Below are 15702 nucleotides of genomic sequence, written 5' to 3'. Positions count from 1 at the left end.
CAGTAGTTGACAGTGCAAAGCTCTGGAGCATTTTTAACCGGTCATGTGCCACTTACAGAAAAAAATTGTAGCTAAGTCAAATGAAAACTATTTCTCACCTCTAATTGCCCTGATTGATAGCATATGTGGGGCACAGCACCCTAACTGGAGCATCAGTGACGAGGAACATTTTTCCAGGCCCTTTGCTTTCATTGCCACCACGGTATATATATATTTTTTGCTTATGAGAAAGGCACTTACCCTGGGGAAATTCTTAAGCAGAAGAAGGCAGATTTCTCAGATATTTATAGTCAAAATATTTTGAAACATAGGTAGCTATATTTATGCTTGATTCTTATTTTAATAAACATGGGACTTTGCTGCCCACAAAGAAATTTTCAATATCACGTGAGTAAAGAAATATTCTCCTTCTCTTCAAATGCATGACTTTTCTGTTTGAAAAAAAGCAGCTGAATGTTTTAAAAACATTGCAAAATATGTTACAGCCTGCAGCCTTGCTTACAATTTGCCTGATCATATCTTTTTTTCTACCGTTCAAAAAACTAAAAATTTGCAGTTAACGGGGAATCTAATGAATCATTCCCAATCCAATTTTGAGGGAGACTGTGAAGATTGTGCCCATTTAAAAGTGTTCATCCTGCCTGATCCAAAGACCATGATACTCTCTGATGCAGTTGCTGAGAACATAATTCCTGGGTGTTCATGCCAGAGGTGTCCTGTCTTGGGGGAGGTAGAAGCTGGGTGAGGAGCAAAAACTTGCTTAGTCCTAGGGCCATGATTCAAGTGATCATCATAAACAAAGTCTATCTGAAACGTCATAATAACTAGCAAATAAAGAACCGAACCCCCAGATTATGATCTAGTGTTATTTCTCAGGTTCATCTTTTATTAGTCAGTTAACTATTTTTAAAACTTTTGTTAGAATATCCTGTAGCAATACCTTTAATATTGCTTATCCCCAGTGAATGGCAAGTAAGAAGAGCAAACTGATGTATAAGTGCCACCAAGCCAGAGAGAAGACTGATGCCTGATTTTCTAGTGACTAAACTTAGGTAGAATTTCCCATTAGGATGTTGAAATCAGAGGATAACCTCTGAGGATAAACCAGTTTCTACAATTTCCTAGACTTGTTTGCAAAAGGCCTGCATCTTAAGTGCAACAAGAAATTTTTGTCTCACACAGAGATCTATTACATGTGCTTCTGTACACAGGAGATATACAGGCAAAGGAACTCATCATGAAACATGACATGCACTTTTCTAGGGAAAAAAAGAATAACTAAAGACTTTTGTAGTCCATTTGAACTGGTATTAAAAAAAAAATACAATCAGAGATGGTGGCATATCTCGGTGGTAGAGCACTTGTCTAGCATACATGAGGACCTGGGTTTTATCCCCAGCCTGATAAAAAAAAAAAAAAGAAGGAAAGAAAATAAAAGTATAGTAGTCAGTCTTGTATATCAGTTGATTCCAAGTCAATGAATTCAACTAATGAGGATCTATAATATTTGGGAAAAAAATACTTATACTGAACATGTATGGAATTTTTCCATGTCACCAGTCCCTAAACGATGTAGTACAGCAGCTGTTTACTAAGCACTTATATTGTATTATGTACATATCTCCTTGGATATCAAGAGATGACTGTACCATGAACATAGTAACTTATAGCTAACAGATATGTCTTCCAGTTCTGGGGGCTGAGAAGTTCAAGAACGTGTGCTAGCAGATTCATTTTCTGGTGAGGCCTGCATTCTGGTTCATAGCTGGCAATTTTTCAGTGTCTCACATGGTGGAAGGAGTAGGGAGCTCTCTCAGGCCTCCGGATGAGTGCACTAATCCCATTCCTCAGGGCCCTGCCCTTGTGGTCTAATCACCCACAAAGGCCCTGCCTCTGAAAGCACAAGCATTCAGACCATGGCACACACCAACAGCAGTTTCTGATTGACAGCCAGGAAAGCTGTCTCCAAACACGAATCCTCAGGCGCTTACCTGTATGGGATAATCCCTGAGATGTCTACAAATGGATTTATTTTGCAGCCCAACATTAAATGCTGCAACAAGCTCTGAAGGCTTCTTTCAGAAACAACCGCAGACAGAGATTGAAGGGGCTTCCCGCTCCCTCCTCCAGCCAGGCTCTGAGCAGGCTGAGTCCCTGCTTTGGTCTCTGAAGGAGGGTCACAGACACCAAGTTACCCAGGGGCTTCATTAAATAGAACACTGGGCTGAGGTCTGGAAAATTCAGTTCTACTTTTAATTCTGTCCCTTACCAGCTATTTCACTATAGTAAAGAAAGTTAAGCAATTAAGTCTTAGTTTTCTCTTTTGTAAAAGGGAAATGAGGGTTTGGTAGGAAGGAAACAGACAGGTATAGAGTGTCTACAGTGTAAAATCTTTACAAAGCCTATGAGTAATTACTACAAAAGAGTTGAATTTGCCTGATATTGTAGATGAGAAAATGGAGGTCCTGAGATACAATAACTTGATTGAATCGATGTGTGCTGAAAAAAAAAAAATAGAAACAGAATTCCTAGTACAGGAGCTATAACCAGGACCGGGCTTTCTCCATCTGGAACACTGAAGAATCCAAGAATTCCAAATTTGGAGTTAGCTTCCAGAACACTGTGAAGGTATTTTGTTAAGGCAAATAGACGTCAAAGAATTAACAGTTCGTAAGAATGACATAAAGATATGGACAAGAGTTTGAGCCTTGAGCTCCTCAGATGTTAGGAGTAGTTCTGAATGTTCAAATGTATTTTTGTTGGAGGGAACTGTAATTATTAAGTACAGATCTATAACACTCCCACACGCCTTACACTCTTGCAGGTTCGTGATGCCTCCAATCTCTTTCTCATATGTGACTTCACTTGATCCTCCTAATCGTTACACGCTAGAGACAGGAAGAAGTTATTGCCCATGTTTTGCAGATAGGAGTTCCTAGTTGATGCCCGTGGGTCCCTTATCACTCCCCACACCCCATTTCTGATTTCAGCAGCAGTTGGGGTGTGAACAGTTTTGTGAGATCTCAGACTCTCCTCCATCAGCCCGTGTCCACCCTCAAGCACCTGCTGGCCTATGTCACGCCTCCTTGTATCCCAGGATCATGTTCGGTGATTCAGATCCCAACATGGCCTACAAGTATGGAAAGGCTTTACCTCCTGGTGCAACCCTCAAACAACAGAAGTCAGTGGGCAAATGTTGCTTGTCTTTTTATGGCAAATCTGAGAGGAATTCTCCAGAGAGATCTCAGTGCAAAGAAGACCCAGTGAAGGCCTCGCTACCTGGAACAATGACTTTAGTAACAAGCCCTTATCTGTCCTCTTTTGCTGTCTCTTTCTCCACATTCTATCATTTTCGCTTCCAAATTAACTATTTGCAACTACATTCTTGCTTCACCCTTTCTTCGGAGGGCACCACAAAGAGGCTTTGAGGCTCAGGAGGGAAAGTGACTTCCCCAGGACCATGTGTCTTGGAGAGTGGAGGATCACAACACTCTCTCCCAGTTCTTCTGGTTCTGAAGCCAAAGACTCTTTGATCTACTCTCCCATGTACGAGCAAGGTTAGGTAACTGCCATTTCTACCTTGTATCAATGTACCAAACATAGAGCAAGTTTTAAAATAGATGTTTGAGTGCAAAATTAATACTAAGTGATAAGTATCATCTTTATTGGGGTTACTCAGATGAATTGCCAGGCTATGATTAAAACACTTAGCATTTTTCTAAATTTTAATGGATTACAATTTGTTCTGTTGGTGTTGTCTAATTTACTTGTGTAACTAAATTATAAATGTTAGGTTTTGCTCCAAGTTTTATGGATGAAAAACTTTCAATGTTGCATATTTAACTAGTATTGGAAACCAGATTAGAATCTTCCCTGTTCTAGGCATATTCTTGGCTTTGCTTGCCAAATTAGATCAAAAGCAGACTTGTGGATTGTCCTTAAGGATCAGCCCTGGTTTGGGCTTTGAAATGGACATCTTTCTTTCTTTCCTTCTTTACTGACTTTCTTTCTTTTACTAATTCCTAGTGTTATTTGCCCCAATTCCAGAAACTGCACCACAATTTCCTTTGAGGATTCAACCTTCTTGAATACTCAATCAATAAACTTTAGGTTTATGCCATATTTACAGTAAAATCAGTGTTTGGTCAATCTGTGGATTCTTCCCATCCTGACCACAGTGGTTGGCTCAGAGAATGGAATGGGACCTAAGGCTGACAGATTAGAATGAACGTCAGGATTTTTTTGCTGGTGCATGGATAAATAGCCACTTTCTTTTCAGTAGTGAACTAGACTAGTTTTGTGTGTCTGATGGCTTTCTTGCCACCTATTGGAAAAGCCTGCCTGAAAACAAATCAATAAAGCAGAGAGATGGACACAGACTGGTGAGGTGACCCAACTCTAGAGTCCCCTGATTTTATATCTGCCACTGGACTTTATAGTCAGGAGGAGCCAGTACATTATTGTTCCATCTTCTCCTTTCAAGTTTCTGCCACTTAAAATTCATCAAGTCCTGTCTGAAACAAGCTCCATATTCAAGCATTCAAGAGACTTGGTATAACACTTCTCTGAAAAAAAAAAGAAAAAACAATGTCTGTTTTTCACCACCAAGAAATGGGCTAGGAGGTCAAGAAAAGGAAGCATAGCTAATCAGATTAGGGCAGGATCCTTCCTCCCAGCTTCAGAGAGCCTTAGGAATGAGGTGCTGCACCAGTCTCTTTATGAATCCATAAAGCAGCAAGCCTCCTGTGAGCTCCATCATCTTTAATGCAAAGAATGCAAACTCCACACACGTTGTTTTCAGACCCATTGATCAGCCACTGCTTCAGTTCAACATCAAACTGCAACCAGAGTTCAGAGGAAAGACCCTAGACTGTTAATTCTTCCTTCCTTTCTCCCTTTCTCTCTTCCTTCCATACAATTACATAGCTGCACTGAGAATGTTTTTATGACTAAGGAACTTTTAATTCTAACTTTTAATCACTCATCTTCCCTCTAACAAGCTGAATAAAAATAACTGCAGAAGTAGACTATAGGAAAAAAAAAAGCTGAAATCAAACCAAGAAACTTGCCCCACGGCAATATGGGTGCAGAGGAAACCATGCATTGTATTTGTTTCTGAAGAGCTTTCCCCCTCCCCCGAGAAAAGTCATCATCAAATATTTACTTCAAAGATATGTTTCAAAACCAGAAGGGCTAGTTTCAAGCTTGAAATGCAGGCAGGCTAGTTGGTAATGGTGCCCCGAGAGTTTTCAGAGCTCAGAACTCTGTCTGACTGAGGAAGGGAAATAGAGAAGAGATAGGTGAGTGGGGACAGGTTGACCAGATGACCCCTCACCAGAGCAGTGTGGACATAGGCACTGGTCAGAACGTAAGTATGCCCTTCCAAGCCTGTGTGCTCTCACAATGTCCATGTAGTGAAGACTTACAGATGACCACCCTTCCTGGTACCCTTACATCACTCTCAGAGCAGCTGAGGTCTAGAGATACCACACAGACTTACCTGATGAATTCCACGGAATAGTACTGAATAGGGGAGCGTCCTTCACTCTGTCCAGGTTTCCAAGATAGGGCCACCTCCGAATCAGAAACCACAAGGGCACGTGGCTGCTGGGGTGCCGCCGGAGGCCGGCAGGAATCTAGGCAGGACAACAAACACGAGGCTGATTGTATCAGCTCTAGAGAGGTTGGATACATTTTTTTAAAAAAATGTGCTTCCCAGGACCAAAACATCTCTGGTCACAACAACCTCAAAATCCAAAACAAACACACACTGACAAATCACAACTGTGCTCAGCACATAAGGTCTGAGTCATGAGAGCTGATCTTCCTTTCTCTTCCCAGCACATCTGGATAGAAAGCTGACCATATTAGGTTCTGCTGACCCAAGGACATGCGGGGTATGTACTTCCACCTCCTGATGGACTGTCATCTCTGTTTGCATTTTGGAGTTGATATTTATCTTCAGGAAAACTCAATGCTTACCATTACTGCAAATTACTTTCCAATTCATGTGGTGTGTGTGTGTGTGTGTGTGTGTGTTTCCTCTGCTGATAAGAAGACACAAAGCAATGGAAGGGCATTTGGGAAATGCCTTCCTCTTGTGTAAAGGTGATCCTCCCCTCCAGGTCATGGTGGGTTCCAGCTTTTCATACCTCTCATGTATTGCCTGGGTCCTGAAGAGTTTTCCCACCTTCCTACGTAAGCACTTCTGTAACTCTGGCTGGGGAAGCATTGGTGCCACCTGCTACCATTTCCTTCTCCCTACCAAGAGCACCTTCTGAGCAGTGAGTGCAATCAACCTGCTTTTGTACCCCAGTATCCACCTCAGTGCCACCTGAGTGGCCATTGTTTGGATTCTCTTTGCCTATACATAAGTCTCTCTCACTTCCCTTCCTCTCCTCCTTGTTTCCTATCAGCCCAGCAGTTCTCCATTTAGCCATCGTCTTTTCATGGATCCCTCCTCTCATCCCTGTGTTGTTCTCACAGCCTGTGAGGACACACTCATTAGGTAGATTCACCCCACTGAGTTCTAAGAGGTCTGTGCTGGTGTTGGGGGCACTGCTGAATTCCCAGAGCCCATCAGAGTGTCGGGCCCACAGAGAGTCCCTATTGGATTTGCTGAAGGAAGGCACGAATGACTAGCAGCCCAACACATTCCTGTTATGAATGAATTTGAACCTGCTTTACCTTGGGACAACGTGGTAACGTGCTGAGGGGGGCTGAGCCGCCCTTTTCCAGTCTGGCTGTAAGCTGCTACGCTCACTCGATATTCAGTTCCTGGTTTCAAATCTCCAATCACTTCTTCCTGTCAATAATCGAACAAGAAAGGTGCCAAAGGTCAGAATTCCTTTTGGGCAAACCCTATAGTTTCCATAAGGTTTACATCTTGAGGTTTCTGGGAAAATGCTTAGAACTTTGCTTTGTCTAGAATTGGCCTAGTTTTAAAATTTGCTAAAAGGAAAACACCATAATGTTCCCAAGACTGAAGGGTTACCTTTATGGAATCAATACACTGCACTAATACCAGGGCTCACTGACATCATCAAATGTTGCTGTCAATATTCGAACTCTTTGATCAGATAAGAGGCTGCTGGAATGATCTTTCCCAGGGTTGGATTCCCCCAGTTCTTTCTTTTTAGATTGCAGATGCTTAGGGTTCAGTCTCATAGCAGGTGATGCTTCTGCTGTGTGTCCAGGGACCCTCCATTGAGAAACATTAGGATTAAGGATGGCTGGATGTGTGAACTTATCCTGTGTCCCCAAGCCTACAGGGCTAAAGAGTAGGTGGGAGCCTGGGCCTCCTCAGTGAGAAGCAGCAGCACACTGTAATGGAAAAGGAACAGCCTGGAGTCAACCAACCTGCCCTTGAACCCCGATTCACCCACTTATTACTAGCTGTGGCCTTGATATCAAATCCCATGAGCCTCAGCTTCTTCCTCAGTAAAATGGATATGACATACAACTATCTTACATGGTCATCATGAAACAATGTATGTCCAGGAGCTGGTAAGGAGAATGTACTCAAGAGACAGCTAACATTGTCTTAGGTGTGTGGGGACCAGGCTCCTCTCTGTTCACCTGGGTTGCTCATCTACTCTGATACTCAAGCCCTCCCCTTGATATCTTCCCTGACCATCCAGGCCTGGAGATCCCACCATATTAAATGCTCTGCCACTAATTCCCAATTCCAAAATCCAAGACTTTTTGAGCACTGTTTTGATACCATGAGAAAAATTCTACTCCTGACTTTAGATGACAGGTCACAGTCAAAACACATGTGTACTAAAAATTTGCATACAATTACCTTCAGGCTATGATCAGGAAGTGCATATGAACATAAGTAAATTTCATGTTTAGACTTGGGTCCCATTCCCAAGATATCTCACTATGTATATGCAAACATTACAAAAGAAAAGAAAGAAAAAGGAAGGAAGGAAGGGAGGGAGGGAGGGAGGGAGGAAGGAAGGAAGGAAAGAAGGGAGGGAGGGAGGAAGGAAGGAAGGAAGGAAGGAAGGAAGGAAGGAAGGAAGGAAGGAAGGAAGGAAGGAAAGGGAGGGAGGGAGGAAGGAAACCGGAAACACTTCTGGTCCCAAGCACTTTAGATAAGAGACCTGTATGACACATTGTTACTGTTTCTCCTATGAGGTTGTATGCCACTTGAGAGCCGGCATAACATATTTCTTCAAAATGTCTTCTGCAGGTAATGAAACATTCATTGTTGCAAAAGAAAATTAAGAAGATTCATAAAAAGTGTTTTGAAAGCATTCAATGGACAATTGTCAAAATTTAATACAGTAGTTCTTAAACCCTGACTATACATTAGAATCATTAGAAGATCTGAAAATGTAAACAAATAGAGATTTGAAAACACAAATAAAAACTGGGCTCTGCTACATTCTGCTTAAATCAAAATCTCTGGGGACAAGGTCCAGGCATCTGCTTACAACTCTCCAGGTGAGTCTAATGGGCATCCAGGTTTGTGAACCACTGGTCTAGGAAGTAGCTCACCTCCTGAGCTCTGGACCTATCTGCTTCCTCCCCTCTATTTGTCAAGTATCTCCAACATCTCCTGCATCTACTTGATTTTTCTGTATTTGCTCAAATCACTCCCATCTCAAAAAGAATCATCCCTTCCTATCACACATACACCCCAAGTTTCTCCCCTCAGAGACATCTTTTGGACGGTGTCTCCACTTCCTTACCTCTCGGTCACTCCTCCACTTACTCCCATCTGGCATCTCTCCTCCACAAACCTATTGAGATGTTCCTACCAAAATCCCCACAATAACTCTGTAGCAAATCCAATGCAACATCATCTTTTGACTTTCTGTTGCTTTCCATACTGTTGCCTGCTCTAGCTTCTGAAATCTCTGGCCTTCCTTGTAAACCATGGTTCCGCTCCTCCTTGGTCTCCTACTTCTTTTGTTGCTGCTTTCTAGTATCTTGTACCTTCTCTCCCCTCTCTCTACTGTCCTTTGGAGAGCTGGTCTTTCCCAGGAGCTCATCCCTTGCCATCTTCTCTTCCCCTCTGTAGACTTGTGGGCAAACTCTTCTCCTACTCCCTGAGTTTCTGGTACCACCTTTGTGGTGGCACCTCTAACGTCTACACCTCCTGCTCTGCCTCTTGCCCTCCAGGCAAGCATTTGTGATTGCCTCTAGACCAACTCTACTGGATGACTACCAAGCAACTCAAGTTCCACACAACCAAAGCTCACCCCCTCGTTCCTCCTCCTACTAGCAAAAGTATCACAAAACTTTGCTTCATGTGTGGTGTTCTATGTCACTTTACCCAAGCAAGAAATTCACAACACTGCCTTCTCCTTGTTCATTCATCCTTCCAAACCACCATCCATCCAATCAGTTGGCAATTCAGTTGCTGCCACTTTTTTTTGTATCACTTGAATTTGTTTATGTCATTCCATTTTTAAAAGCCATTCAAGTCCAAATCCTCAACATTAAGACAAAGCCCTGTGGCTCCTTGCCACCAAAGTGCCTGGACTCCAGTTTAGACCCCACACTCTGCTAAAGTTACATTTATAAATCTTAAATCCCATCATAACTCTTTCTACTTTAAAACACCCTTAGAACAGTGCTATTTGTGTCCCCCTGTGTATCCTTCTAATATCCTTCCTTGCCACCTCCTTTTCTGGTATTCTACATTCTAGTCATACTTAAGAACTTGGCAGGACTCAAATTTATGCCATTCAATCGCTTGCCTCTGGGCCTTTGAACCTGCTGCTCCCTCTACATGAAGTGTCCTTCTGCCTACTCTTGCCTGGCTCACCCTGCTCATCCTTCATGACTCAATTCAGCTGAGACATTACCTCATATCTCTAACCCCAGCCCCAGTCTGGTTAGGTGCCCCTCCTCTGTGCCTCCCGGGTGTCCTTGGTGGACTTCAATCTTCACACCACTCACCTTACATTGTAACTGTCTGTTAATTTGTCACCTTCTCCCCACCCACTGGAGGGTAGAAGGCCAGTTCTTATTCCTCTGGCATCCCAGAGCTTAGCATAGTATTATCAGACCCATAGCAAATGCTCATGCAATGCTTTTTGATGAATGAACAAATGAACTGAAGTGAAATAAAAGAAAGAAACCAAGAGCCAAAATGTCCCATATAAACAGATTACCTCATCCAGAAACCAGCTTCAAGCACTGACCCATCTTGTCAAGAGCATCAGTATCGGCTGTGGTTTGAATGTGACCCCACAGTGCATATGCTGGAAGCTCCGTCCCCATGCATCAGTGTTGAGGGACGGTCTAACAGAAGGTGATGCAGTCTTGAGGACAGAGCCCTCACAAATGGATGGCCGTGCAGAGTGGGCTAGTTATGGAGGGAGAGGATTAGCTATTGAGAAAGTGGGCTTGTTGTAAAGGTGCCTTCGCCTCCTTTCTCTCGTTCTCTCTTGTCCTTCCATCTTCCACTGTATTGTGATGCAGCAAGAAGCCCTCACCAGATGCTGAGCAGGGGTCAGGGCCATGACCTTGGATTTCCCAGCCTTCAGTTTCATGAACCAATGAACTTCTTTTCTTTATAAATCACCCAGTCTGTGATATTCTGTTATAGCAACATAAAGCAGACTAAGATAATACCCTTGCCCTTGGCCCAGGAGTAACTAACTCCAAAGACAGGAACGATTTCCTGTGGTCTACCTCTACCACAACTTTTAGACCATTCTCATTTTCCATTTTCACTTCCATGCTCTCATAGAGGCCCCTTGACTCCCTAAGTCATTTCTACAGCATCCTAGAGAGCAGCTGTCTCCAATCTGCATCTCTCTCTCCCTCCTGCTCATCTTCTCTCCATGGAGCTGCACAAGGGGTCTTTGCTGAACATAGAGTCATGTTTTCATCGCTCCTCTCCTGCTCTACTCCTGGCATCTGTGCATCCTGGCTCCTCCTCTGTCCTTGGGATTATGTCAAGTTGAATGGTCTGAAGGGAGCAGGTGAATCCAAGAACCTGTTCTTATTTTCTCCCAAATGCCACTCCGGGTTCATCTCAAGCAGCAAAACACACTCTCAAACCAACTCAATGCTCTGGTGGGCTTTTGCTTTAGAATCCTCTCTTTTTTCAAACTATTCCTATTTGCTGATGACATATGTTAGAAGACCCCCCAAAACGCCACCAGAGAACTTCTAGAACTCATAGATGCTTTCAGCAAAGCAGCAGGATATAAATTAACACCCATAAATCAATCATATTCCTATACATCCATGATGAATCAATTGAAAGAGAAATTAGAAAAACTGTCCCATTCACAATGGCCTCAAAGAAAATAAAACATTTGGGAATCAATCTAACAAAAGAGGTGAAAGACAATGAAAACCTCAGAATACTAAAGAAAGAAATTGAAGAAGAAGTTAGAAGATAGGAAGGTATCCCATGTTTTTGGATAGGCAGAATTAATATTGTCAAAATAGCCATAATACCAAAAGCACTGTACAGATTTAATGCAATTCCCAATAAAATTCCAATTATATTCTTTATAGAAATAGAAAAAGCAGTAGTGAAATTCATTTGGAAAAGCAAGAGGTCTAGAATAGCCAAAGCAACCCTTAGTGAGAAAAGTGAAGCAGGAGGCATCACAATATCAGACATTAAATTATACTACAGAACTATAGTAACAAAAACAGCATGGTACTGCCACTAAAGCAGACATGAAGACCAATGGTATAGAATAGAAGACACAGAGACAAATGCACATTAGTGCAGTTATCTCACACTAGAAAAAGGCTCCATAAACATACAATGGAGAAAAAAATAGCCTCTTCAATAAATGGTGCTGGGGAAACTGGACCCTTATGTAATAAAATCTCTTACTCTGCACAAAACTCAACTCAAAGTGGATCAAGGACCTACACATTAGACCAGCGATCCTGTGCCTACTAAAAGAAAAAGTAGGCCCAAATCTCCATCGTGTTGGCCTAGAAACTGATTTCTTTCTTCTTAAAGTGCAAGAAATAAAACCAAGAATCAATAAATGAGATCAAACTAAAAAGCTTCTTCACAGCCAAGGAAACAATCAAGAACACGAATAGAGAGCCTACAAAATGGGAGAAAATTTTTGCCACCTGTACCTCAGATGGAGCATTGATCTCCAGTATATACAAAGAACTCAAAAAATTTAACATAGCTTGTTAGATTAGCTCTCCTTAACTACCCTTTGAGGGGTGATTTTTCCGCCCTTGGTGTTTTCACACACATGGCCTTATTTAAATCTTCCTCAGTCCTTTGAAGTTGCTGGCCCTCTTATTTTAATTTGCAGAAGTGGAAAATAAAGCTCTGAAACATTCACAATTAACTGAAGGATATTGGTGTAATAACTTACAGAATGGGGATTCTCACCCTGCTCAGTTTGACTCCATGGCCACAAGGTCTAACTGGATAATACTAGATGAGAAACACTAAGTAACGTTACTTACCATAAACACCGAAGACTAGATTATGATCACTTTATAAATGTGGAGTTAATGTACAATAAATGTAAGTCTTACCACTGAAAAAAGGAAAATGATATTTTTAGTTGTTCCACATGTAGATTTAAAACACCTGAACTGTTCGTACCATGTGGAGTATTGGGTGAGCCTCCCCGGAGCCAACGGTTCCCAGCCTGTCTTTTCCTGTTTATATGCCAGCAAGTTGGCATGAGAGTGCAAGGGTGCAGAGTATAGAGGAGTTGGGGCCATGAGTTGGGTCCAAGTGATTTAACTGTCATCACTTTAAGATCTCTCCTCCCAAGGGGAGCCCCTCGTTATATTGCAACTTAAGATAACCTTTGGAATTTTTAGACGAATACCACACAATTCCTCAAACCTTCACATTTCTGTCCTTGAATGTCTTGCAACTATAGCTTCAGACTTGCATCAAACTGTAGAAGATGTGGAATGTGCTCTTTTTCAAATTAAAAAAAAACCAGTGTTTTATTGCCTTGTAGAAGTTTGAGAACAACTCCTAATGTTTATGTCTTATGCACTTTATTTCCACACAAGATGGTGAGAAATAGAGTGAGAGAAATTGCCCTGGACCAGAGACCAGATGAATTCAACTGTCTCTCCGGGAACATTCCCCCACTTCTTTTTCTTCTTCTTCTTTTTTTTTTTTTTTTTGAAAATTGGGTACTTTGCTGCAAAATAACTGTGCTTTGTGTTTATCTACACATTTCTGAAATTCAGAACCAAACTTGCCTCTTTTGTCTTTCCAACACCCCCTTGTAGGTATTGTTTAATCAGTGGATTTGCTTCTGGGGAAGACAATCGAGGCAAGTCATTTCACTGAGCCCAAGGAGGAAGCTCGAGCAACTCTGAAGCAGGTGAGCGATGCCCCGGGATTCTTGCCTTCATCACAGGTTGCCATAACAACGAGTTTTCATCTCATAATTGGTATCATTGTAATAGCTCAAATTTATGTAGCGTTTTGTAATTCATAAGATTTTGACACATCATTGCCTCTTTTCATCCTAATGAGGGCCCTAAGAGGTCAGTCCTGTACTCCCCGACTCACAAATGAAGAAACCAGATCCAGAGAGTTTATAAATCTGTCCTTAGGGGCAACAGTGAGTCTACTTTACATCCTAAGACATACCACAACTTCATCTGTTTCCTATTGCCCGACGTCAAGACATATTGTATTTAACTCTCAGGCTAGCCTGTTTTTCCAAAGTTCAAGTTCAACTGTCTTTTCCCTCTAGTCACAGTCTGACCTGGATGACTTGTCATCCTCTAGTACTCATTACTCTTGACTTGAAATTCTTATATTTGGTTTGGATGTGGCCACTTGGAGACTCCCTGTGTTCCTTTCTTCCAGGTGTTGCCATGTGACTAGATTCTGACCAATGTTTTGGAAGTGAAAATGCTGACATCAATTTCTGAATTATCCCTTAAAAGGAAGAGGCACGTGTTCCTTTTCCTCTTTTCATCACTTATTGGCCATTTGGGACCTTGGAGACAAGGTCACAAGGAGTTGGCAAAACAATGGGATGGAAAGAGCCTTCGTCTCTGGCACATGGAAGCCACCAGAGGAGCCCTAATAATATCCAAAGGGTCCCAGGAGGGAAAGGCAAGGCATATCCTGTTAAAATTACTATTACGTTGAGTTTGAGGACTGCTAGACTTGTATCCTCACTACCCAATCTGGGCAGTCACGTAGAAATCCCCCAAAACATGTGACTATTCCTTATCAAATACCTTTCACTCTGCATTGATGAAACCACATTGAAAGGCTCTGAACTTGTCTCTTACCCTGAGTTTGGACCTCAATGTTATGTACTTACATGCTACTATTTTCTCCTTTTGCTGAAAACCTAGATCATTTGGCTTCATAAATGAAGCAAAGGTTGTCCTACCCACTAGTCCAATGAGCACAGCTGAGAGGAGTCAGGAAGTAGTAGGAACTGAACTAGAAGCCAGGAGATCCAGGTTCTGCTGGGCGGCAATGGGAATGCCATTTATCCTCTCTGGGGAAATGGTTCAACATCAAAATTGTTCAATTCTTCTTATGTAAGCTTCATTGATAAATGGTAAACAACTTCACAGTAACTCTACAAGTCAAGGTTTTCTTAGAGGCTGTTGGGAATACCTAGCATCACTCAATGGAAGACACCAGAGAAGTAGAAAAGTGACATCTTCCTGGAGTCCTTTCTCCAGCAGCTCTGAGGAAGCCTATGCAGAGCAGAGAGGGAAGGACTTGTAGGGATTTCTGTTTTCTCAAGTGCCTACAGGAAATCAGAGAGCATTTTCCAGGGCTTTGCTGCAGGGGAAGTATTAGATTTAAGGGCTGGAAAAATTTCCCTCTGTCCTGAGAATTGCAGGAAGTTAGCATCCCTGGTGCTTGTCCACTAAAATGCCCACACATATTCCATACCAACCCCCCCCCACACACACACACATTTGCAAAATATCTCCAGTCAGGACCCATTGCTAATCCATCCTGCCATTTTATAGTCTCAAAAAGAGATTCAGAGGAGCTCAGTGACCTTGGACAAGGTCACTCTTGCTCTAACGACAAAACAGGGACTAGATGCAATGTCTTCAGATTCCTGGATAAGTTTTTTCTCTCTAACCTTGGATAGACCCAAACAGAATCACTTTTCTGGGTCAACAAGACCAACAGGTAACAGAGCAGATGGACGGTGCCTCTACCTTGGGTGAACTAGACAATCTACTTAGATGCCAGGAGAAAACAGAAGAACTTTCTATTTCTATTCTATCTCTTCCTTTAAAAAATTCTGTGGGTTTTAAAAATGTACATAATATATTAGTACAGTGGTATATGTATAATTTATAAATACATAAATATACATACATTGATGCATGTTCAAATATTTTTTTAACTGATGGTATACATGATCAAAAAATGTGGAAACCACCAGTCTCAACATCCTTTTCTGTTTCTAACTCTAAAATACTATGAAATGATCCTGATTTGTTTTACTATTTTGTTTTCCAGAATGACATCTATAGGCTATTCTTCTAAGACAAAAGATACAGTGGGGTGTGAAATACTAATCAAATTGGAAGCCTTTAGAAGGCAGATTATCCAACAATGCATCAGAATTAAAAACCAAGTTATTTTGCTCAATTTATCATTTTAATCAGATCAACCATTTGTCAATCCAATCCCCTATTTGGCATTTAATCTGGAAAAATCAAATCAACCATTTTTAGATGCTCGGTCCTGCCTTATGGAAAAGACAATCTGGA

The 15702-nt window shown here is 41.8% G+C and overlaps 1 protein-coding gene across 6 annotated transcripts in view; it reads right to left on the bottom strand.

Moving 5' to 3' along the window:
- Egflam (EGF like, fibronectin type III and laminin G domains) overlaps positions 1 to 15702 on the bottom strand; it is a 175011-nt gene that overhangs the window by 92697 nt on the left and 66612 nt on the right. For all 6 annotated transcript variants that reach the window (XM_021726568.3, XM_078017762.1, XM_078017765.1 and 3 more), the window contains 2 exons: positions 6688 to 6805; positions 5501 to 5636 (listed from right to left, as the gene is read on the bottom strand). In XM_021726568.3, the coding sequence (XP_021582243.2) occupies positions 5501 to 5636; positions 6688 to 6805 (254 nt within the window). The remainder of the gene's footprint in view (positions 1 to 5500; positions 5637 to 6687; positions 6806 to 15702) is intronic.

Source organism: Ictidomys tridecemlineatus, chromosome 1 (genome assembly GCF_052094955.1).
Source record: "Ictidomys tridecemlineatus isolate mIctTri1 chromosome 1, mIctTri1.hap1, whole genome shotgun sequence".
In the NCBI taxonomy this organism is placed as follows: domain Eukaryota; kingdom Metazoa; phylum Chordata; class Mammalia; order Rodentia; family Sciuridae; genus Ictidomys; species Ictidomys tridecemlineatus.
This window is presented reverse-complemented; position numbering and strand designations above follow the sequence as displayed.